Here is a 24,308-nt window from a genome sequence, read left to right on the forward strand (position 1 = left end):
AATAAATATTTGTTGAGTAAAGACATAAGCACCAGTTCCAGAGTATGACCATGAAAAGGGGTTGCTGAAGTAAATTTGTGGGAAGCTGAAGGCTGTGGAATGTTAATGCTCTATTTTTTACATGGGTTATTCTCATGGACTTTAAATTTGTCCATGATGATACCAAGAAATCTCTAAGGATATTTCATGTCTTCATGCTTTCCCCCATAACCAGAATAATTTCCTTCTCCTCTAAACTCCTCCGTGCCTATCAAAAGATTTAGGGCAAATGTAACCTCATCAGGGAAGACTTTCACTCTACTCAAAATATTTTTCTTTTGGATTAAATTTGATCTCTTAACTCCCATCCATAATCTCTCTTGTTGCACATATGAGAATACATGGCAACCGTTACTCTCCTCCTCCACAAGATTGTTACTAGCTCATTAAAAAAAATGATCATGTTGAATTTCTTATGGAAGGTACCACTTAGTAAATGTTTTACATATATATCTCCTATTTATGTTAAATCTTGTATCTGTTTAGAGTATCTTAAAGACAAAGACCATTTTTAACTTGAACCTCACAAAGTTCAAAGATACCCTTTAGATCCCTAAAACATTTCTGAAAGTGATTATCATTCTAAAAAAACAAAATTTCTCATAAATGTGTAACATTTAAAATAGGCATTTATAAAAATTTTGTAAGATATATAAATTGGGAAGACAATATTACCCACTACCTATAATTTTAATATATTATCATTATTACACATTTAAATTAACTAAAATATGGTATTAAGAGCCCTCTAGTGGCAAAGTTCTTAATAGACCTATGAAAAAAGAATTTGGATCTTCTAAATCTAAGAGATTTAATTTTTTTAAAAATTCTTTTAATGTTTATTTTTTTTTTAGAGAGAGAGAGACAGAGCGCAAGCAGGGGTGGGGCAGAGAGAGAGACACACACAGAATCTGAAGCAGCCTCCATCCAGGCTTTGAGCTGTCCCTGACCTGGGGCTCAAACCCACAAGCTGTGAGATCGTGACCTGAGCTGAAATCAGATGCTTAACTGATTGAGCCACCCAGGTACCCCTAAGGGATTTAATTTTCTAACAAGGTACTAAATACTTAACTTGTGATCACAAATGACAGATGACTCAGGTATTTTGGGTAATAAATTCCTGCATTATTACACTAATAATTTACCTTGCAATCAGCTTCTAAATTCATTAAAAAGATATGGGAAATATATTTATATTAAAATATGCCAACCTAAAATTTTAAAGGTAAATTGTTTACCCTAAATTAAAAAAAAAAGTTGTAAAAATAACGAAATCTCTTCCTCTAAAACCAAAACAGTAAGTTTGCCTATTGATGTTGCAGGTAGTCCCTAATTTACACATATTCTTACATAAACACAGATACATAGATACATACAAGTTAAATTTCATGAATTTACATGCCAGTCTAAAAAATTTAGAACATACTAGCCACACAAAGAAAAGTGTTGTGAATGACGTTTAGGGTTATGACGGTCCCTATACTGCTGTGATTATAAAGGAATACAAACCTACCTGCCCTCCATAAATATTGCTTCAAATTCACTCTGAGTTCCAACTGGACTGCAAGGGGGCACGCTTCCTGAGGTGCTGTGGTGATGGAAGTGAAACCTTCTTATCACCACTTGTATTATGTCAGATCATTACAGGGATCAGAGATGCTGAGGAGAGGGTCCCAAGAATCTCTAGTGACAAGTGTGCATTTAACCATCCATTCATTCACTTATTTCTTCATTTATTCAATGAACATTTATTGAGCCCCTATCCTGTCTATATAAGAGGTTCTGTGCTTATGGTAAATACAAACTGTCAAGATATTCTTGTCCTCAAGATCATAATTTACCGTTTAAGGTAAGAATTCTAATAATCAGACATAATAAGAATGGAGTAGAGACATCTAATTTAGCCTGAAGGAGAAAACCTTGTGGAGGTAAAATTTAAGGTAAGTTTTTAAAGATCAGGAACAGGTAGGTGAAGTGGATGAGGAAGATGAGTGGAAGAGAATTTCAAAATGATAAAATAGCAAATGGGGCATCATCACAGAGGCTTATGAAATTTCTCCCTTTAAAGCCAAACGGAAATACACGGTTTCATTTTTTCTAGTGGGAAAGTAATGTGTGTTCAGTACTTGCTTACTGGAAATTCAAATAACACAGAAGTGTAAAGAAAATAAAATATCACCGATAACAGCACCATCTGACCTTTCTCACACTCCCCATTATTGGGTGACTAGGCTTCCAGATTCTTTTCAATGAATTAACAAATAAAATCCTCCCCCCTCACAAAAATCAGAATCCTATTGCAACTATGGTTTTTTAACTTGAAAAAATATCTTAATAATACATTTTAGGTATCTTTCCACATAAAAGTAGGATAGGTTCTAGTTCAAGATGGTGATGTAGGAGAATCCCGAACCCACTTCCTCCCACAGATACATCAAAACTACAGCTATATATGAAAGCTTCCTCTGGGACTGGGGGGATGCCCAAAACTAGCTGAGTGACTCCTACACATTGGCTGAATGAGAAAAAAAACCCACATCAAAGTGGGTAGAAAAGGCTGAGACATAATCTTTCCAGGAATGCCACCTCCATGCAGTGACCCACAATCAGGAGGGAATGCATAAATGCCATCGTCTCCTTGAGGACTGAAGTATTTGAACCCCAATTCTTGCACCATAACTTTTAACGCCACAGATTGCACCCACATCTGGCACTTGAGAGACCAGCCCCTGAAACACCTACCTCTGACAGCTAGTGTTCATGAGACCCACGAAGCTATAGCAAACTGAGTAACAGTTAAAAGGAACTTGTGTGGGGACTTACCAGCCCCAGGGCCCAGTGCAGAAGCAGCTGACTGAAAATCACCCAGGCTTTCTATAAAAGAGGCTTATTTGCTTATCTTAAAGCACAGGCCTGAGGGCAATGCATCTAATTTAACATACATCTAGGGGCCTACTGAATTACTCTTCAGAAACACAGGCCATTGGGTACCATCTCTGTGCCCTCTGCCTAGCTATCTAGCTCCACGTTCCAGTATCTCCCAGAAAGGAACCTGTAACCTTTTTCTGTGTGTGATTTTTGCAGCTGCCACCCAGGAGACACCTCTAGATTGCCTGGCTCTGGTCACCAATAGGGCTTACACACAAGGGTCCCACAAGACTATAACAAATGGAGAAAGCCTTCTTAACTAGCTACTATCCCCAGGGCACAGCAGAGAGCCAACAAACCCAGGAGCTTAGTCTTTTGTGAAAGAGGCCTATTAGCTTATCTTCATAGCTGTGGCCTGAGGGGCAGGCTTCTAATTAAACACACATCTTAGGGCCAACTGTAATCTTCCCCAGCAACTGCAGAGGGTAGTCTCTCTCTACTTTCTCTCCACTGCACTCGGCTTACTCTACTGCACCCTAGAACACCAGTATTTACCAGAGAGCTTGTACACAAGCCTGGTGCCCTGTATTTTGCATTTGGTGCCCTGGGTTTTGTGTCTGCTGCCCAAGGGGTGCCCCTTGATCATCTGGGTCTGGTGGTGAAAGGGGCTTGTATTCATGAGTATAAGGAAACATTGCAAAGAAAAAAATAGTTCTTAACTGGCTACCACCCCAGGGCTCAGCTCAGAGGGAACAGACAAAAATACCCTTCTCCCATTATTCCACTGAAAGGTGTATATTTGCATACTTTAAAAAGCCGCAGCCTGAAGGCCTGGCTTCCAATTAGTCTGAACCTAAGTGCTGACTGAGACTCTCCCCTTTGGGAAACTGATAGGTCTTGGCACATCCTCAACTACTGAGAGCCACTAAAACTAAAGTTGGCTGCTTGGACAATCACAAAAGATGCAGAGACAACCAGGAGCTAGGGCAGGTTTGAATGAAACATTTTATCTGCTACATGAGGACACTCCAAGATGGGGAGAGGTGGCTGTTCAATGCATAGAAACCAACAATGAGATACAAGGAAAATGAAGAAACAAAGGAGTATATTCCAAAGGAAAGAACAAGATAAAACCTCAGAAAAGACCTTAATGAAATGGAGATAAGTGGCTTATCTGATAAAGGTTCAAAATAATGGTCATAAAGATGCTCACCAAGCTTTTGAGCTTTTGAGAAGAATGGATGAACAAAGTGAGAATTTCAACCAAGGGACAGAAAATATGAGAGTGTCGAATAGAAATCACAGAGCTGAAGAATACACTAAGTGAATTGTATTCACAGTGGAATTCACCCAATCAGAACAGAAAAAAGAGAGGGAGACAAAGTGGAGATAGCTTCAGAGACTTATGGACATGACACAGACCAACATTTACATTATAGGGGTCCCAGAAGGAGAAAAATGAAGTGGGTAGAAACATATTTGAAGGAATAATGGCTGAAAACTTCCCTACTCTAGGAAAGGAAACAGACATCCAGATTCAGGAAGCCTACAGAGTTCCAAAAGAGATGAACCCAAAGAGACCCATACTAAGACACATTATAATTAAAGTGTCAAATGTAAAAGACAAGGAGAGAACCTGAAAAGCAACAAGAGAAAAATATTTCATTACATACAAGGTAGCCCCCATAAAACAATCAGATTTTTTCAGCAGAAAATTTGCCGTCCAGAAGGGAATGTTACAATTTATTATGCTAAAAAGAAAAAAACTGCCAATTAAGAACACCTGGCAAAGTTGTCATTCAAAATTGAAGGACAGAGTTTTCCAGACAAGCAAAAGTTAAGAGTTCATCACCACTAGACCAGCCTTATAAGAAATGTTAAAGTGATAACTGATTCAAAGAAGACATCCAGATGGCTAACAGACACATGAAAAGATACTCAACATCACTCATCATCAGAGAAATACAAATCAAAACCACAATGAGTTACCACCTCAGACCTGTCAGAATGGCTAAAATTAACAATTCAGGAAACAACGGACGTTGGCGAGGATGCTGAGAAAGGGGAACGCTTTTGTACTCTTGGTGGGAATGCAAACTGGTGGGGCCATGAACTGGTGGAAAACAGTATGGAGCTTCCTCAAAAAATTAAAAATAGAACTGTCCTACGATCCAGCAATTGCACTAGTAGGTATTTATCCAAAAAATACAAAAACGCTGATTTGAAGGGGCACATGCACCCCAGTGTTTATAGCAGCACTATATCAAAATAGCCAAATTATGGAAAGAGCCCAAATGTCCATCAACTGATGAATGGACAGAGAAGATGTGGGGTGTGTGTGTGTGTGTGTGTGTGTGTGTGTATGTGTATATATGTGTGTGTGTACACACATGCACAATGGAATACTATTTGAAAATCAAAAAGAATAAAATCTTGCCATTTGCAACAACGTGGATAGAACTAGAGTGTATTACGCTAAGCAGAGAAAGAAAAGTATCATATGATTTCACTCATGTGGAATCTGAAGACCCATCTATAGAGATTCACTAAAGTGAATCTCTGAGTGAAGGGATGGAAAGAGATACCCATGCAAAAGGAAACCAAAAGAAAAATAACACAGCTATACTTTTATCAGACAAAATAGACTTTAAGACAAAGACTAATAAGAGACAAAGGTCATTACATAATGATAAAGGGGTCACTCTAACAATAATATACAACACTTATAAATATTTGTGTATACAACATAGGAACACCTAAATAAAGAAACCAATTATTAACAGATCTAAAGGGAGAAATGGCAGCAATACAATACAGTAGGGGGCTTTAATTCCCCACTTTCACCAATGACTAGTTCATTCAGACATAAACCAATGCCTTAAATGACATGTTAGACCAGATGAACTTAACAGACATATACAGGACATTCTATCCAAATACAACAGAGTACACATTCTTCTCCAGTGCACATGGAACATTCTCCAGTACAGATCATATGCTAGACCACAAAATAAGCCTGTATTTAAATTTAAATTTAGAGAAAATAAATTTAAGAAATTTAAGAAAACTACAATTATATCAAGCATCTTCTCCAGTCACAATGTTAAGAAACTAGAAATCGATTATAAGAAGAAAACTGGAAAATCCACAAATATGTGGAGATTAAACAACATGTAACTGAACACCCAATGAATGGGTCAAAGAAGAAATCAATTGAGAAATTTAAAAAACATACCTTGAAACAAACAAAAATATAAATGCAACATACCAAAACCTATCAGATGCAACAAGAGCAGTTATAACAGAAAAGTTCAAACCAATAAACACCTACATCATGAAACAAGAAAGATTCCAAATAAACAACCTAACTTTACACCTCAAGGCACTAGAAAAGGAACAAATGAAGCCCCAAATTAGAAGTAAATAACAAAGATCAGAACAGAAATAAATGAGACTAAGACAATAGCAAATATCAATAAAACTAAGAGCTGGTTTTTTAAAAAGATAAACAAAACAAACTGACAAAACTTTAGCTAGATTTACCAAGAAAAAAAGAGAACTCAGAATCAGAAATGAAAGAGGAGACATTATAACTGATACCACAAATATGAAGGATCATAAGAGACTACACTGAACAATTATACACCAATAAAATATACAACCCAGAAGCAATGGATATTCCTAGAAACATAAACCTGCCAAGACTGAATCCTGAAGAAATAGAAAATCTGAACAAATCAATTGCCAGTAAGGAAATTCAATAAACAAACAAACAAACAAACAAACAAAAACTTCCTAACAAACAAAAATTCAGGACCAGATGGCTTCACTGATGAGTTCTACCAAACATTTAAAGAATAATTAACATCATTCTCAAAGTCTTTCCAACAACAGAGTAAAATGGAACATTTCCAAACTAATTTTATAAGGCCAGTATTACCCTGATACCAAAACCAGACAACAGCACCATAAGAAAATTACAGGCCAGGGGCGCCTGGGTGGCACTGTCGGTTGAGCGTCTGACTTCAGCCAGGTCACGATCTCGCGGTCCGTGAGTTCGAGCCCCGCGTCAGGCTCTGGGCTGATGGCTCGGAGCCTGGAGCCTGTTTCCGATTCTGTGTCTCCCTCTCTCTCTGCCCCTCCCCCGTTCATGCTCTGTCTCTCTCTGTCCCAAAAATAAATTAAAAAAAAAAAGAAAAAAAAAATTACAGGCCAATAATCCTGATAAACATAGTTGCAAAAATCCTCAACAAAACATTAGCAAACTGAATTCAATAATACATTAAAGGGATCATACACAATGATTGAGTAGGATATATTACAGATTCAAGAATGGTTCAACATCCACAAATCAATCAACGTAATATAGCACGTTAACAAAATGAAGGATAAAAATCATATGATTATCTCAGTAGATGCAGAAAAAGCATTTTAAAAAAATTTAACAGCCACTTTTTGTAAAAACTCTCAACAAAGTGGGTATAGAGGGAATGTACCTCAACATAATGAAGACCATATATGACAAGCCCACAAACATCATACCCAACACTGAAAAGCTGAAAGCTTTTTCTCTAAGATCAGGAATAACACAAGGATGCCCACTCTCACCACTTTTATTTAACATGGTATTAGAAGTCCTGGCCAGGGCAATTATTTCAAGCAAAAGAAGTAAGTCCTCCAAGTGGAAAGGAACGCTATTTGCAGATGACATGATATTATATACAGGAAAACCCTGTTATATATAGAAAGACCCCTAAAGACTACACACAAAAAAACTGTTAGAACTTATCAAATATTCAGTAAAGCTGCAGGATACAAACTCTGTATACAAATATCCCTTGCATTTCGATACACTAAAAACAAATTATCACAGAAATCAAGAAAATAATCCAATTACAATTCTATAAAAAAGAATAAAATATGAGGAATAAATTTAACTGAGGAGGCAAAAGACTTGTATACCGAAAACCATAAAACACTAATAAAAGAAATTAAAAACACAAATAAGTGGAAAGATATTCTATGCTCATGGATTGAAAGAATTAAAATTGTTAAAAAGTCCATATAGATACAGGTAGTCCAAAGCTATCTGCAGATTCAATGTGAAGTCTATCAAAATTCCAATGGCATTACAAAAAAACAGCCCTAAAATGTGTATGGAACCACAAATGACCCTGAATAACCAAGGCAATCTTGAGAAAGAGGAACAAAGCTGAGGCATCATATGTCCTAATTTCAAACTATATTATAAAGCTATAGTAATTAAACAGTAAAATATTGGCATAAAACAGACACATATATAAATGGAACAGAATAGAGAGACCAGAAGTAAACCCATGCATATTTGGTCAATTAATTTATGAAAAGGGCCTGGGAATATACAATGAGAGAAGAACAGTCTCTTCAGTAAATGGTGCTGGGAAAACTGGACAGTCACATGCAAAAGAATGAAACTGGAGCACTTTACATCATACACAAAAATTATCTCAAAATGAACTAAAGACTTGAGCCTAAGACCTGAAACCATAAAACTCCTAGAAGAAAACATAGGTGGTAAACTTAACATTGGTCTTGGTAACAATTTTTTGGATTTGACACCAAAGGCAAAAGCAACAAAAGCAAATATGAACAATTGGGATTACATCAAACTAAAAAGCTTCTATAGAAACAATCAACAAAAAAAAGCAACCTACCAAATGGGAGAAAATATTTGCAAATCATGTATCTGATAAGGGGTTAATATCCAAAATACATGAAGAATCTATATAGTGCAATAGCAAGAAACAATCCAATATAAAAATGGGCAGAGGATCTCAATAGACCTTTTCCCAAAGAAGACCTCTAGGTACATGAAATAGACCAACAGGTACATAAAAAGGTATTCAACATCACTAACCATCAGAGAAATGCAAATCAAAACCACAGTGAAATATCACCTCTTACCTGTTAGTTATTTTCAAAAAGATAGTAACAAGGGTTGACGAGGAAATAGAGAAAAGGGAACTCTTGTGCACTGTTGGTGGGAATGTAAATTGGTACAGCCACCATGGAAAACAGTCTGGAGCTTCCTCAAAGTAATTAAAAATAGAGATACCATGTGACCATATGATCCAGCAAATTCCACTTTGGGGTATTTATCCAAAGGAAATAGAAATACCAACTTAAAAAATATATATAGACTGTTCACTACAGCATTATTTACAGTAGTCAAGACTGTACTAGAAGCAACCTAAGTGTTCACTGATAGATGAATGTATAAAGAAAATATGGTATATACACACAACGGAATATTATTAAGCCATACAAAAGGAAATGTTGCCCTTTGTGACAACATAGATGGACCTTGAAGGCATTATGTGAAGTAAGAGAAAGACAAATATTGGATTATCTTGTATGTGGAAGCTAAACAAAAACAAACACAAATTCATAAACACATAGAAGAGACTGGCAGTTACCAAGGGTGGGGGTGAGTAAAATGGGTGAAGACGGCTAAAATGTACAAAACTCCCATTATAAAATAAGTCCTGAGGATGTAATGTACAGCATGGTGACTATGATTAACAATGCTGTATTATATATTTGAAAATTGCAGAGAGAGATCTTAGAAGTTCTCATCACACAAAAAAAATTGTATTTTTGTATCTATGTATGATGATGGATGTTAACTAGACTTATCGTGGTAATTATTTCATAGTAAAGACATCAAATAGATGTTATACACCTGAAGCTAACAGGTATGTCAATCACATCTAAAAAATTCAAAATTTAAAGTATATAAAATCTATAAGTACATAAAAGTTTATAAGTATATAAAATCGATATCATTTTGAATGAGTACTAATATTTGACTGTTGACTATTTGATAATTTGTGGACTATATTTGCTACTATAAAATTATCTCAATAAACACTGTGGCACATTTTTATTTACTTGTCCTATTATTTCAAAACAAATTACTAAAATTAAAATCACTGATAGGTACATTTACATGTGCCAAATTGCCCTTCAGAAAGATTATACAAATTTACATTTCTAACAACAGTACGCAAAAATGAGTCCTCCCCCTCATACTCAATCTGAGAAGACAGGATATAATGTTGCTTCTAATTTGATCACTTATTGGATTCAGTATCTTCTCATTTTTCAATTGGTTAGTTAAACTTCTTCTCTCATCTGCCTCCTCAAGTTCTTTGCCTAATTTTACATTAGGAAATTGTCTTACCAATTTGTTTTTTTTTTTAATTTTTTTTCAACGTTTTTTATTTTATTTTTGGGACAGAGAGAGACAGAGCATGAACGGGGGAGGGGCAGAGAGAGAGGGAGACACAGAATCGGAAACAGGCTCCAGGCTCCGAGCCATCAGCCCAGAGCCTGACGCGGGGCTGGAACTCATGGACCGCGAGATCGTGACCTGGCTGAAGTCGGACGCTTAACCGACTGCGCCACCCAGGCGCCCCATGTCTTACCAATTTGTAAGAGTTCTTTCGATTCGAATACTAACCCCTTGTTTTATATGTTGAAATAGTTTTCTCATTTCATGATCTTTCAAATTTGTTTATAGTGAGGTTTATTGGGCTATACAAATGTTTAGATCCAGGGACGCCTGGGTGGCTCAGGGGGTTAAGCGTCCGACTTCAGCTCAGGGCATGATATTGTGGTTTGTGGGTTCGAGCCCCGCATCAAGCTCTGTGCTGACTGACAGCTCAGAGCCTGGAGCCTGCCTCGGATTCTGTCTCCCTCTCTCTGCCCCTCACCTGCTCACACTCTGTCTCTCTCAAAAGTGAATAAACATTAAAAAAATAAAAAAAACAAATGTTTGGATCCAGTGAATCTCCTTTTATGGTCTTGATTTTAATGCACTGATAAGAAAGACCTTAGTAAAGATAATAAAATAACTTCCCTATGTTCTCCTCATATACTTTTATCATTTTGAGCTTTGATTAAAGCTTTAAATATAAAAACAAACGAATCTGTATTTTTTTAGTCTGTAGAGTGAAATATAAAAAATTTATATGCTGTCCCACTGCCAATTATTATACTAAACTCATTCTTTCCCTTCTTGATTTCTGGAAATTTACATAGAGTTTGAACCTCTTACTTCATTCTACCATTTCTCTTACTTTTTTTTTTCCACATCAATTCCACCAAATTATCTTTGACCTCCTCTTTTGAGCTGCTGATCCTCTTTATAAATCCAGTGATTTTTGCCCCCTGCAGTCTACTCACATTTACAAAAATTAGAGGCAAGTGTACACCCAGTTGACAACTGTTAAAGTCTGTTTTCTCTCTTTTGTTACCTAGCACAGCACAGCAAGTGCCTTGAGGGATTCTTCTAAGCAATTACTTCTCCCCTGACTTGACCCCACCCCAACAAGCCTCCCAGCACAGGAAATGGCTTTTCCCTCCTGCCTTGGCACACTTAACCATCACTACAGGTTTCTTCTGCTTCTGTGGAAGAATGCTTTAGCACTATTCATATTAACTTTCTCAGTTTTGGAAGGATGATGGGCACACGTGCAGAAGCATCTACACACGCCTGTTGGGTGTGGTAAGAGTTTTGGTTCCTAGAAATAGGGGTGGTAAGTCAATTAATGTTATTTTCATCTTTCAGGCAATTTTCTCTTTTCAAATCCCCTGATAACAAAGTTCCCTCCAGCCAGGTTCCCCCATCTACCATTCACACAGTTGTTGGCCAAGCTTCCCAGGCTGTGGAGAAGTTTCATAAAATAAAACTGTTTCTGCCATATCACTAATTGCCTGCTACCTCTAGTCTGGGGTTCCTAGACTACTTATTTGAGGACAGCTTCAACATTCCATAAAACATGCAATTTACCACTGGGTGGAATGCTTTTGCTGGGTTTACTTTTGTGGCATTATCAACATTAGGTATTGGCATACTGTTAGTTAGACGTTGAAACTGTTCAATAAAACATTAAATAATAACAGAAAAACCCAATGTAAACACATTGGTAGGAGCCATTTGAGCTGAGGAAATCTTCATTTGGTACCCTCGAGCTCAATTGCTGAAAGTAAAGGAAAGCACTCCTTACTGTAAATAACTCCTTATTGTCTGAAATAAATGACAGACCTTGAGAAAAATACATAATTTCACTGTTGAGTATGTCAGTGAATTTATATGCTTATACATTAAAAACATTTTTTGATTCATTTATTTATTTTGTGAGAGAGAGAGAGAGAGAATGTGTGTGTGTGTGTGTGTGTGTGTGTGTGTGTGTGTGTATACACTTCAGCACAAGCAGAAGGAAGGGCAGAGAGAGAGGGAGACAGAGAATCTTAGGCAGGCTCCACATGCTGTCAGTGCAGAGCCCGACACAGGGCTTGAACTCATGAACCGAACCGCAAGACGCTGACATAAGCTGAAATGAAGAGTTGGATGCTTAACCAACTGACCCATCCAGGCGTCCCTATATGCTTACATTTTTTATATATAACTATTTCCAACATTTACAGAGCATAATAAATCATCACTGCATGAGGCCCCTTTAACAAAGACATGTTCATAAGAAAGAATTGTGTTAGCCATGTAAATTCAAGTAATCTATCAAATTATGTTTTCTAATTTAAAAATTTTTTAATGTGAAATTCTTGAATAAAATGCTGGTGGGTTTTCATAAAACATTAATTATATAATCAAGGGACCTGAGGGGAGAGAAATTATCCAATATTTTTAATCAGATCAAGATCAAACATTTTCAGATACTTTTTGCATCTAACAGTTCTGAATGTTCAACCATGAATCTTGTCAAATTTTAAGTTAATGGGTTTTCATTTTGGTCTTTTTTACTGCATATTTAAACAATGTCAAGTCCAGGGCCCATTTACTCATTCTTTATTTTTCCCACCTTTAGAAATCAGTATGTCCCTTCCACTCACATCTGATCAGGTAAAGCAAGTCATGGTCATGCCTAACTTCAAGGTGGTGGAGAGTGTAATCATCCAGTATGTTCAGGAAAGGCAGGATAACAGGAAATATGAACTCTAGTGAAGCTACCAAGCTACCTAAGCTTTTTTTTTTTTAAGCTTTAAGTTTTTTGTTTTTTGTTTTTTTTTTAAAAGCTATAGGATTGCTCAAAGATCCTTTCTTTAAGTGACGAATTTTTAAAGAGAAAATTATTTGTGGGGTGCCTGGGTGGCTCAGTCAGTTGAGCACTGACTTCAGCTCAGGTCATGATCTCACAGTTTGTGGGTTTAAGCCCCACATCGGGCTCTGTGCTGACAGCTCAGAGCCTGGAGCCTGTTTTGGATTCTGCGTCTTCCTCTCTTTCTCTCAGCCCCTCCCCTGCTCGCACTTTGTCTCTCTCTCTCTCTCTCAAAAATAAAATGAACATATAAAAAATTTTTTTAAAAGAGCAAATCATTTCCCACCTCTCTAAAATGTCAGCTATATACAAGTTTCTGGGTTCTCCTCCCTTATTCCATTTCATTTTGACATGCTCGTAATCATACTCTAAATACTAGTCTTTGTACCGATCATCATGTCATATCCATTTTCTATATTGCTAAAGAATCTTCATAATCTTTTATTCTGGTGTAATATTTAAAGTGAAATTTTTCAATTAAATTTATTCTTAGAATATCTAATAAATTCCTATTCTGATTTCAAGTTTGTATTCAATCTAATTCTTAACCCTGTTTAAAGAAAATAAACCAATAAAACAATGCATATCGTGTCTTAGCACTTGTAGGAAAACCTACTACTTCTGGACCTTCCTAAAATGTAGATTGTTTATGGCCAAACATGAAAGCCACTCAGTTCTGAAAAATTCTAAAGACACAGTTAATTCTAACATAAAAAGTAAGTGGCTTGAAAATCCCAGAAATAGAAAAGAGCAGAAAACAACGAAAGGAGTAGGATTAGTAAATTGCCCAAATATGTTATTATATCTAAAGATGTCCAATTTTAAGAGAGGAGTACAGCAATTTAAGAAAATCAATTTTACTTTCTAAAATTCCATCTTATAAAACCAACAGGTGAGAAAGTAATGTAAGATAATCCTTCGGTTAGTGAAAGTATTTACTACAAATTTCCATTTAATGACACGTTCCCTTAAGTGAGTTGGAAATAAAATACACAAAAATTAAATTTGCTTCAAAGCTGTTCAGGCATATCCCCAGAATAAAAAGGAGCAATTCCTGTGCTGAATTTCAGGATGTGGAAACAACAGGCTCAATTATGAATAGTGACTATAAATAAAAGGCAAGAAGAAAATATATACATTCAAAACTGAGCCATTGGCAAGAAAGCGGCTTTCAGACAATTTCTTAGTTGTTAGGGAAAAAAATCTCCAGAATGCTTCAAGAGAATCTAGTAACATTTATTACATAAAGAAAAAATGTATACATTTAAAAAATGTGTCCTACCATTTGTACTTCAATATCACCTTGTTCCTCAACTTTTGTTTCTTCCTCACAAACTGATACAGACTCACATTCTTGTTGTTTATACTCTTCTTGGAGCTCTTTGCTGATTTCTGCTTCTCCCTTCTGAACTTCATCTTTGACAAAGTGAGTTACTGTGGCAGTATGTCCTTGTAATGATGCTGAAACAGGGCGCAGTGGTGTGGCATGGTCATAGTGAGTATGCAGGAGTCGTATAGCAATGCCACTTGTTGCTAAAATCCTTGGAATTTCAAATCTAATTTGTGTTTCAGAGAATCTGACACTTCTGTACCTGTTAATGATTTTAACAAAAAGGTGAGGCTGTAGAAAACGAAGTCTGCTCAGAATCTATACCTAAGCAAGATTTCTCTCCACTTTAATTTTGCCACAGGTTTGAGTCCCAACCCATGCCTGCTTGCTTGCTTTGCAATTTGGACCCAGTTGCTAGTGTTATCCTTCTCAAAAACACTCTCCTGGGATGTATGACCCCATACTCTTCTCTTCCATCTCAGGCAGGTCCTTCTTTGTTTCCCCTGTATGGCTTTCTTCCTAACTGTCCCTTAAATGTTGATATTATATTACTCAGTTCTCTATCCAGGCCCTCTTTCTTTCTCCCTCTACATATTCTCCTTGGATCTTATTTTGATGGCTTCAATCATTACTTATGTAATCTGGCATTTTTAACATGAGTTCTATGTGTCTTGGGATGGGGTAGTGGGACAGAAGAGGGATCCCTGAATCGGCTTTAAGAGGCCCCAAAATGCCCTTACCTATGATGAGTGTAAGAGTCTATGACTCCCAAAAAGTTAAGAACTACTGATCTATATGATAATGACTCCCCAAAATAGATCAACTCAGATTTTTTCAGTGCCTTCAGACAGTTGCACTTGGATATTTCACAAGTACTTCAAACTCAACAGACCCAACATTAAACTCGTCATGCCTGCAGCCCCCCTCATTATCATCAAATAAAACAAAACTTGTTTCTGTCTCCACTATTCACTATCTTAGTAAAAAGACACCATCTAATTCTCTTCTAATTCTCTTCTTAAATCTGGACAGTTAATAGAGGGCTATTCATTTTACTTCTTTAAAAATTATACAGAGTAATTTCTATAGGCAACACATTTTACAATGAAAAGGGTTATATTAATACACTGTCTCATTAGATTTAAACCACAGAGTATTTTACAGCAAATGTAACTTGGAAAGTATTTTGTCCATTCTTGTTACTAAATATCAAAATTAAAGTCCAATTCTTTCCACTATCATATGACTAGTCTTTTCAGAGCTGGGACCAGAACCTAGGCCTCCTAACTTTTACTTTGCAATTTTTTTCCCCTAGAACTCACTGCCATACTAACTCAATTAATTTGAACTGTTGAAGATTAAATAGCAGAAGTGATTATAAATTTATCATTATCACTCTCATTTCTCAGAAAGATGTTATTACCTGTAAATAAGTGGGGAAACATCACTTAAATATATATAATATAAATATATTTTATTTTTATAATTAAATAAAATTTATATAATTATACACCATATATTTAATTATATATAATATATATAATTATATATACAATTATTTATATAATTTATATAATTAAATATAATTTATATATATATGTATTTTTTAAGTACTATTTAAAAAGTTCACAAAGATTTTTAAAGTTTTAGATTGCCATGTAGAAAGCACCTACCACCCTATGGGGGGTGTGAATTAAGTGGGTAAAGAAAAGGGGAAGACATTTATCTATTCAGCATTTGTTTGTACTAAACATCATGCGATGATTTTTATATTAATATTTAACCTTCAACCCAATCCTATTAAGTTAAGTAATATAATCATCAGTTGACCATTGATATAATGAAGCTCCAGAAGGCTAAGTAACTTGCCTCAGGTAAATAAATGGCAGTTCTGTGATTCAAACTCCAGCTGGCTGACTTCCTAACATAGGTTTTATCCATGTATACCACACTATTATGCAAAAGACATACGCCTGATCATCATGATGTGACTCCCAATGTCTTTTTTTTTTTTTTTAATTTTTTTTTCAACGTTTATTTCTTTTTGGGACAGAGAGAGACAGAGCATGAACGGGGGAGGGGCAGAGAGAGAGGGAGACACAGAATCGGAAGCAGGCTCCAGGCTCTGAGCCATCAGCCCAGAGCCTGACGCGGGGCTCGAACTCATGGACCGCGAGATCGTGACCTGGCTGAAGTCGGACGCTTAACCGACTGCGCCACCCAGGCGCCCCAACTCCCAATGTCTTTTGACCTACAGTATCACCCATGGGAATACCTTGGATTCTTCTTGAGGTTTGCCCACACATATAGAGCAACATTTTCATCTTGAATGACTTTTTCCATATTTCCACTGTCCAGATCTGCTAATGTACTAGCTTGCTGTAACAGAAAAAGAAAACATTGTAAAAGATTAGAGGCCTCATAAATTATGCAACTTACAAGAGTCATTTCATTACTTAGGTGTTAGATTCCCTTTATTACTTAAAAGAGTAATTTGGGTAAAAATACCAAACTAACAAAAAATTGCTTTAAAAAATTCTCTGAATGATACAAATGAACTTCAATGATACAAATGTGCTTCACCTTTGCACTCAGTTTCCCTTACAGTCTCTAAGGATTAAAATTGCTCCTGTATTCCCAGGATTACTGTTAAAATTTTAGCATTATCATGATTACCATGAACCCTTTTCAATTTTAGCATTATCATGATTTTTCATCTTAACTATACACCTGCTTCTTTATCTGTACCTTATTAAAATGTAGATCATGCTACTGCAAAAGTTAGTTCATTTCTGAACATTATCAAATTTAGAAAACAAAATTTCCAGTTTATGAAATCCAAATGAGTCATGTTTCATTAGTCTGACACTTGATGTCCAACATTAAACGCACAATTTAAGGATGTTCTTAAGAATGTTTGATAAAAACAAATAGGCTTGTTGCATGTTAGCACTCTTAAATGCCTCAAGTAAGTCAATACTGTATATGTATAGCTGCCATATTGTAAAACCTTAGAAGTACTGGAGATTGAATATATTGTTAATTTTTAAAAAGTCATTGATCCCCCACACTTTTTTCCTTAAAAGGTGACATTACCTTTTGAAGTATCCAGAATAGCTGTCTTGTAGAACACTGTGAATTTATCTGATTGTTTCCTCATGGTATTGTTTAACTTGCTTTTCTATCCCCTTTATTTTTTGTAACTTTTTTGAAAGTTAGGTGTGTACATAGGCTTAGTTATTTTTGGCAAGAAGGCATTGGACCTAATGTTGTGTTCTTCATGTTGCATCCTATCAGGAGCTCTATGATGTCCCACTATTAACAATGTGGACTTGATCACTTTGTTAAGGTGTAAGTACCCATATTCTCCCAGTTACAAAGTATACTTTTCCCCAATCAATAAATAATCTGTGGCCTAATACTTTGGCACTAGGAGAATCAGGTGTTCTTCAACAACTTTTCACCTAATTATCTAGGTGAAAATGATCCTTATCATTTATTACAATTGGGAACTGAAAAATGGTGACTTTCTAACTTATAATTCCTTCTACATTTATCAGATGGCATTCTTCTATAAAGAACTCTTCTTTCCCCTTACTCCACTGTCCCCCTTCCTTTTTGGAGTTATCACTTTAGACCCATGGATTTTTCTTTATTTAATACGTTATAATCAATTATGATTATTCTTTCTGATATTCAAATTATTGCAAATTTGACCAGTGAGAGCTTCTTTAAGCTAGTTCTATGCCTTTGGATATGACTCCAATAGTGTGTAAGTATTTATTTGCTTTCTAGCACAAGATAATTCAATCTCATCTTTCACTGTCCTTGCTCCAGACCCAGAATCAGCTGTTTACCCCAGTTAGACTTGGTTCCATCTTAAGGATTAAAAAGGAATCTGCTTCATACTGATATCTCCACTTCAAATTTAACATTACAGTATTTTTTTTCCTAATCTTTTACGTGCTGTTTTTCTCTTAAAATAATCTTGATTACTAATAATTTTAATACACTTCCTTGTTTTTCTTAAAATACAAATCAAAGAGTTGCAAAATTATATGAATATTACTAACAATAAATTTAGTGAAGTTTAAGCCTTCTTCGCTTTTCTTTTTGTAGTTAGAACATATGCTACCAACACTATACAGAGGACTATGTTCTAGACCAAAATAAACCAAAATAACCACAAACCATGTGTGACCTTAAGGCTGTTTTCTGATTAGAGGACAAAATAAAACAAAAACGGCTATAGAAGACATTCATGGGATATTAGCCAAAATTTAAATATGGACTGGATATTAGAGTATGGAATTATTACTTCCTAAGGTATAATAATGATTTTACAGTTATTTCGATATTATTTTTAGCAATAAGATATTTGGGAAAAATAGAGTGACTACCAATAATTATAATCGTTTTCAACTCATTTATCTAGAGTAGTGAATATCTAACATACAATGTTTAGCAAATTTATTTTCATAGTGATCCCACTAAACCTTAGCAAGTATAAGGAAAAAACTGAACTTTAACTACATTGATAATGCTTTTTTTTTCTTTAGAAATATTTATGGTTGGGGGCACCTGGGTGGTTCAGCTGGTTGGGCGTCTGACCCTTGGTTTCAGCTCAGGTCATTATCTCACGTCACAGCTCATGGGTTCAAGCCCCGCATCACAGCGTGCAGCCTGCTTGGGATTTCTCTCTCCCTCTCTCTTTGCCCCTCCCCGGCTTGCTTTCTTCTCCCTCTCTCTCAAAAACTAAACATAAATAAAAATTTGGAAAAAAGAAGTATTTATGGTTGTTAGATCTGGATAAATGTATGTGCCTCATATTATTCTACTGACTTTTCCATAGCCTTTTAATTAAAAAAAGATACTAGATGTTTTATTATGTAGCATGAAGTTTTCATTCTTATAAAAGTTATTCATAAGTTATGAGTAAAATAATCACACTTACTCTGAGAAGTCGTTCTGTGGCTACATTGAACTTAAGATGGAGGAGCTCCTGCAGCTCTAGAATTGATCCTCGGTATTGTATTATAGTTTTATCTTCCAAATCATATGATGGCGTTTGCAATAAAAGTAATCTCAACTTCTCAATTAACTATAAAGTACAATGTAAAGTAAAAATTTACTCTAAGTATAAATTAAACTTCTGACAAATAGTCAAAGAAAAAGTGAAAAGGCAATGTTCTATCACTTTAGAATTGACGAACACATCGTATCATCAGTAAAACATAAAAATCCTTTCTTGTGTTAATTGTATTATTTAAGATCATGGAAAAATAAAAAATATTTCCTCCAGATACTCCTTTATAAAAATTCTCAACTATTGGCAAGTTATAGAGGAGGCACAGCTTGGATGCTGAAGACAATGGAACAATAGAAATAGTGATAAAACAATAATGAGGAGGAGGGGCACCTAGGTGGCTCAATCAGACAAGTGCCCAACTTCAGCTCAGGTCATGATCTCACTCACGGTTTGGGAGTTCGAGCCCCAAGTCCGGCTCTGTGCTGACAGCTCAGAGCCTGGAGCCTGCTTCGGATTCTGTGTGTGTCTCTCTCTGGGCCCCTCCTCCACTTGCTCTCTGTTTCTCTCAAAAATAAACATTAAAAAAATGTAAAACAAGCAAATAAACAATAATGAGGAGGAGAATGAGAAGGTGGAAGAGCAGATGGTTACTAATATGTACCGAATGTTTACATAGGCGCCCACGGCAGGCCACCCCCAAATGTAGCACAACGGCATATGGATCATTTTGAATTGAAGCTACTTGAGAAGCAACCAGTATAAAGACACTTACGCCCTCCTCTGTCTCCTGAAAGCAGGAAACAAATCTCCCGTATGAAAATACCTTCTCTGTACTAAGAAGTAAAAAGACCAGAGATAGGAACGTTAAACTCAAGAAAACTGTAGAAATAAACCTTGTTACTTTTTTTTTTTTTTTTACTAATCTACCACATCAGACCAAACTCCACTTAGAATTCCTTACTAACTAAAGCTCACAAACACCTATTTTCCTTATCTTGTAAATTCCTCACAAATCGATTGTCTAAAATGTATAAAAACTGCCTGCCTCGGTCATTTCTTTGGGTCTCAATTTCATTATTGGGTCTCCATGCACGTCTCATGTGTATTGAATTCTCAGTCCAGCTGAAAGAGCTTGAAGGATAGAAGAATTTCCCCTCTCCTACACTTACTATGTGCCAGGAACTGTTCTAAATGTTTATGTTTTAATTCATTCTATCTTCATCATAACTCTATGAGGTAGATACTGTTATTATGCCTATTTTTATAGACAAGGAAACTAAGGCAGTCTGATTCCATTGGTAAGGAGTTTGAAAGACCCCACTCCTTCCTAACAGCAAGTGAAAAGCTCAACAGACTGAAAAATCAACAACTCTTCTTTGATCAACAAGAAGGGAGGAGACTGGGCAAACGCCTGATCTCAAGACTGGGAAGACCTATAAGTGAACAGAGGGAGTTAGCTTACCATGGTATATTCAGGAACAAAAGCCACTGCAGAAACCAGTGCCAGATAAGAACATCTGAAACTGCAAATGACAAATTACTGAAGGCTTAGTGTGGACAGCTCTTGAGAGTTAAAAACTCCAGGAGAGCACAGCCATGGAAGGAGGAGAGCCCACAATACTGTGAGACTTACCTCCAAATGCTCCACCAGGTTCTCACAATAAATATGGGAGCAGAATCCCCTCCTACTTCCAGCAGAGGGAAGGGAAAAGGAACGGTTTTGAAATACACCAGAGTACTCTATCCTTAACAAGGCCTGATCTTAGGGGAAACTAATTAACTAGAGCCTAAGTTTTGGGACTTTTATCAAAGCCTCACTCACCTGGGGGAAAGGAAGTAACTCCAGCTAGCACTAGCCATCCCCTCCCACCTGAGGGGAATAAAATAAATTAAAAACACTTGTGAAGTTCACCATGCAGAGATACAGGCTTATTAAAAGACCAAGACCTAATTGCAGGACTATAGGATTCTTCTCCTCCCCAGCCCCACCTCACAGCCATATTACTAAAGCCCTATTTATACCACTTCCTTTCACTCAGTACATCATGTCCAGCTATCAGGAGAAAATTACAAGTCATACCAAAAGGCAAAACCACTATTTGAAAAGACAAAGCAAGCATTAGAACCACACATGGCAGGGATATTGAATTATCCGACCAGGAATTTAAAACACCTATGATTGATATGCTAAGGGCTCTACTGGATAAAGCAGACAGCATGCATAAATAGATGGGCAACGTAAGGCAGAGAGATAGAAATCCTAAGAAAGAACCAGATAGAAATGAATGAATGCCTTTGGTGGGCTTATTAGTAGACTGGACTTAGCAGAGGAAAGAATCTCTGAGCTAGAGGACATAACAATAGAATCTTTGAAAACTAAAGTCAAAGAAAACAAAAAGTGAAAAAAAAATTTTTTTTAAATAGAACAAAGTATCCGAGGACTGTGGGACAACTACAAAAGGTATAGCATACATGTAAAGGGAATACCAGAAGGAGAAAAGAGGGAGAAAGGAACAGAAGAAATATTTGAAATAACAATCTCCCTAAATGAATATCAGATGCTAAACCACAGGTTCAGGGAGCTTGGAGAACACCAAACAGGATAAATGCCCTAGGAAACTACACTTAGGCATATTATTTTCAAACCACAGAAAATCAAAGATAAAAAATCCTGACAGAAGCCAGAGGAAACAACACCTTACCTTAAGAGAAACAAAATTACGAATTACATTTAACTTCCCAGAAATCATCTAATCAAGAAGAGAGTGGAGATATTTAAAGTGTTGAGAGAAATTGAGGCACAGCATGACCAAGGAACAAGTAATAAGTGGCAGGATTTAGTTTTGAACACTGACACAGATAATACCTAGAAAATTTCTAAATTAAGAGAGGTGGCATTGTGGTGGAGGGCAGTATGGACTTAAGCCAGCATGCAGGGCTTCGATCCTAGCCACTTCCTACTGGCAGTGTGGACTTGGGTAAGTTATATAACATCTTTGTACCTCTGTGCATCACTATGCCCTCTTCATTTGTAAAATGAGAATACTGGTGCCTACCTCCTAGGTAGCTATGAATTATTATAAGAATTCAGCAAGTAACTATTTCTAAAGCCTGGAATAGTAAGTATTATATAAGAGCTTGCATGTAATTTGGAACTTAGTGTTTACCGTGGGGTCACTGCTATCCAATTCTTTCTGTTCCTCAAGTGCTGCCCTCTTTAGTTTCCTATTGCTATGATCATCCTCCTCTCCTATTTTGTTTTACCTGCCCTTTCCTCATTTTCTGTACTATTTCTTACTTCTATTTCTGTAACCCACTCTCATAATAGGAAGATTTCACTTCCAGCTCATCACTAGTGAACTCCAGTGCTACTTCCCACTCTCTCCCAGCTATTGCAGAGCACTGGCTTCCTGGGCCAGCAGCATGCCATGGCAGCCGGCAGAGAGGATGTGCAATGGCAAGAACCCTGTACAATGAATTCACTGGTGTCCAAATATCTCACAGTGGACAGGAGGCTTGGGAGCTTCTGGAAAGTCAGAGTAAGCCCTATTTAAAGTCTCATAGGAGACTCTAAGCAAGTCACAGTTTTTCTCTCTACATATGTAAAATGGATCTCATACGCTTGCCCACATCAAATTAGGCAATGCATGTTATGAGCTTAATGGTCTGGAGTTACTCCATCTTCATAACAACATGCTGAAGAAGTAAACCCCAGCGACAGGAAGCACAAAAATGTGGTGAGGAATTGCAACAAAAAGCATTAGAAGATAATAGGACCAAGTGCAGTGAATTCCTTCCAGTTCCTACTACTATGTAAGTGTGCCTAGTATGGGTTTCTTTCTATGCATCCTAATGGGATTTGTTGGGTTTCTTGAATCTGAGAGTTTGTATTTTTCCTCAATTCTGGGAAGATGTCAGCCATTTTCTCTTTGAATACTGTCATTCCCTTCTGGAACCCTTTTTCGATGCATTTTAGCCCCTTTTACTCTATCATACATACCCATTAACTGCTCATTAATATTTTCCATCTCTTTATCTCTTTCTGTGTGCTATATTTTGGTAAATTCGTCCAATACAACTTCTGATTCACTTGTGATTAAGAATTCTTAGTAGAGACATTTTTGTTTCCCTTCAATAAGCTAAAGATGAGCCAAACAAGTTCTTATCATCTCCCTTTGCAGAGCAGGTATTTCCCCTATCATCCACAATAACTTTTTGAGGCTCCCAGCCATACATGGAGTTTCTGATCCAACTTGCCACCTTGCATGGACCCTAGGCTTTGCTTCCTGATGGTCCTTTAAACCAATGCTAACCCAAGACTTAACAGAAAAAGAAGCCTCTTGGAAAGTGGTGTCTCTGGGAAGCCACTCACTTTGAGATTTGCCCACTTTTCTGAATTGTTTTATGGCCTCCAAGATTTTCCCTTACTTTCTTTTGAAATAGGCAATGAATTTAAATATCATTAAAACATTTTTTTTTAGCGTTTTTAAGTGCATCATAAAGTGCTAGTTCCTCAGGGTAGCCTATCCATCCTATTTGCAGAACTAGAAGGTAGGATATTCTTATTCATCTTTGTTCTTTCATGCCTAGAAGAGTAGGTGCCTGGCACATAGTTGACATAGAAAAGTATGTGTAGTGAATCACCAAATAGTGGAAAATTTCAACTCAAGATAAAATCATGCACTTTCCCTCCAAGTTATCTACATAAATGGATGCAACTTGATTTTTTTTTCCCTGCTTAGATTAGACACATAATGTTTCACATTTATGCTATACTGACCTCATCTAAGGTGGCAAAGATAAAAAATAAAAATGGGAGTTGTAAAAACAAAAAAAAGAGAAAGGTTAAATATTTTTCTCTATATCCAAACATGCGGTAGTGTTATTAATTGGCAAATACAAATATATATTTGTTTAATTTATTTCTATTTTGGAGTCGATA

General features: G+C 36.4%; 1 protein-coding gene across 9 annotated transcripts in view; it reads right to left on the reverse strand.

The window, feature by feature from the left end:
- Positions 1–24,308, reverse strand: part of DNAI7 (dynein axonemal intermediate chain 7) — an 81,680-nt gene that overhangs the window by 21,478 nt on the left and 35,894 nt on the right. For 8 of the 9 annotated variants that reach the window (XM_045061556.1, XM_023256847.2, XM_023256851.2 and 5 more), the window contains 3 exons: positions 19,292–19,438; positions 16,613–16,716; positions 14,290–14,599 (listed from right to left, as the gene is read on the reverse strand). In XM_045061556.1, coding sequence (XP_044917491.1) covers positions 14,290–14,599; positions 16,613–16,716; positions 19,292–19,438 — 561 coding nt within the window. Of the gene's footprint in view, positions 1–14,289; positions 14,600–16,612; positions 16,717–19,291; positions 19,439–20,828; positions 24,232–24,308 lie in introns of those variants that run through there. The other variant, XM_045061557.1, reaches the window with a different exon arrangement.

Source organism: Felis catus, chromosome B4 (genome assembly GCF_018350175.1).
Source record: "Felis catus isolate Fca126 chromosome B4, F.catus_Fca126_mat1.0, whole genome shotgun sequence".
NCBI lineage: Eukaryota > Metazoa > Chordata > Mammalia > Carnivora > Felidae > Felis > Felis catus.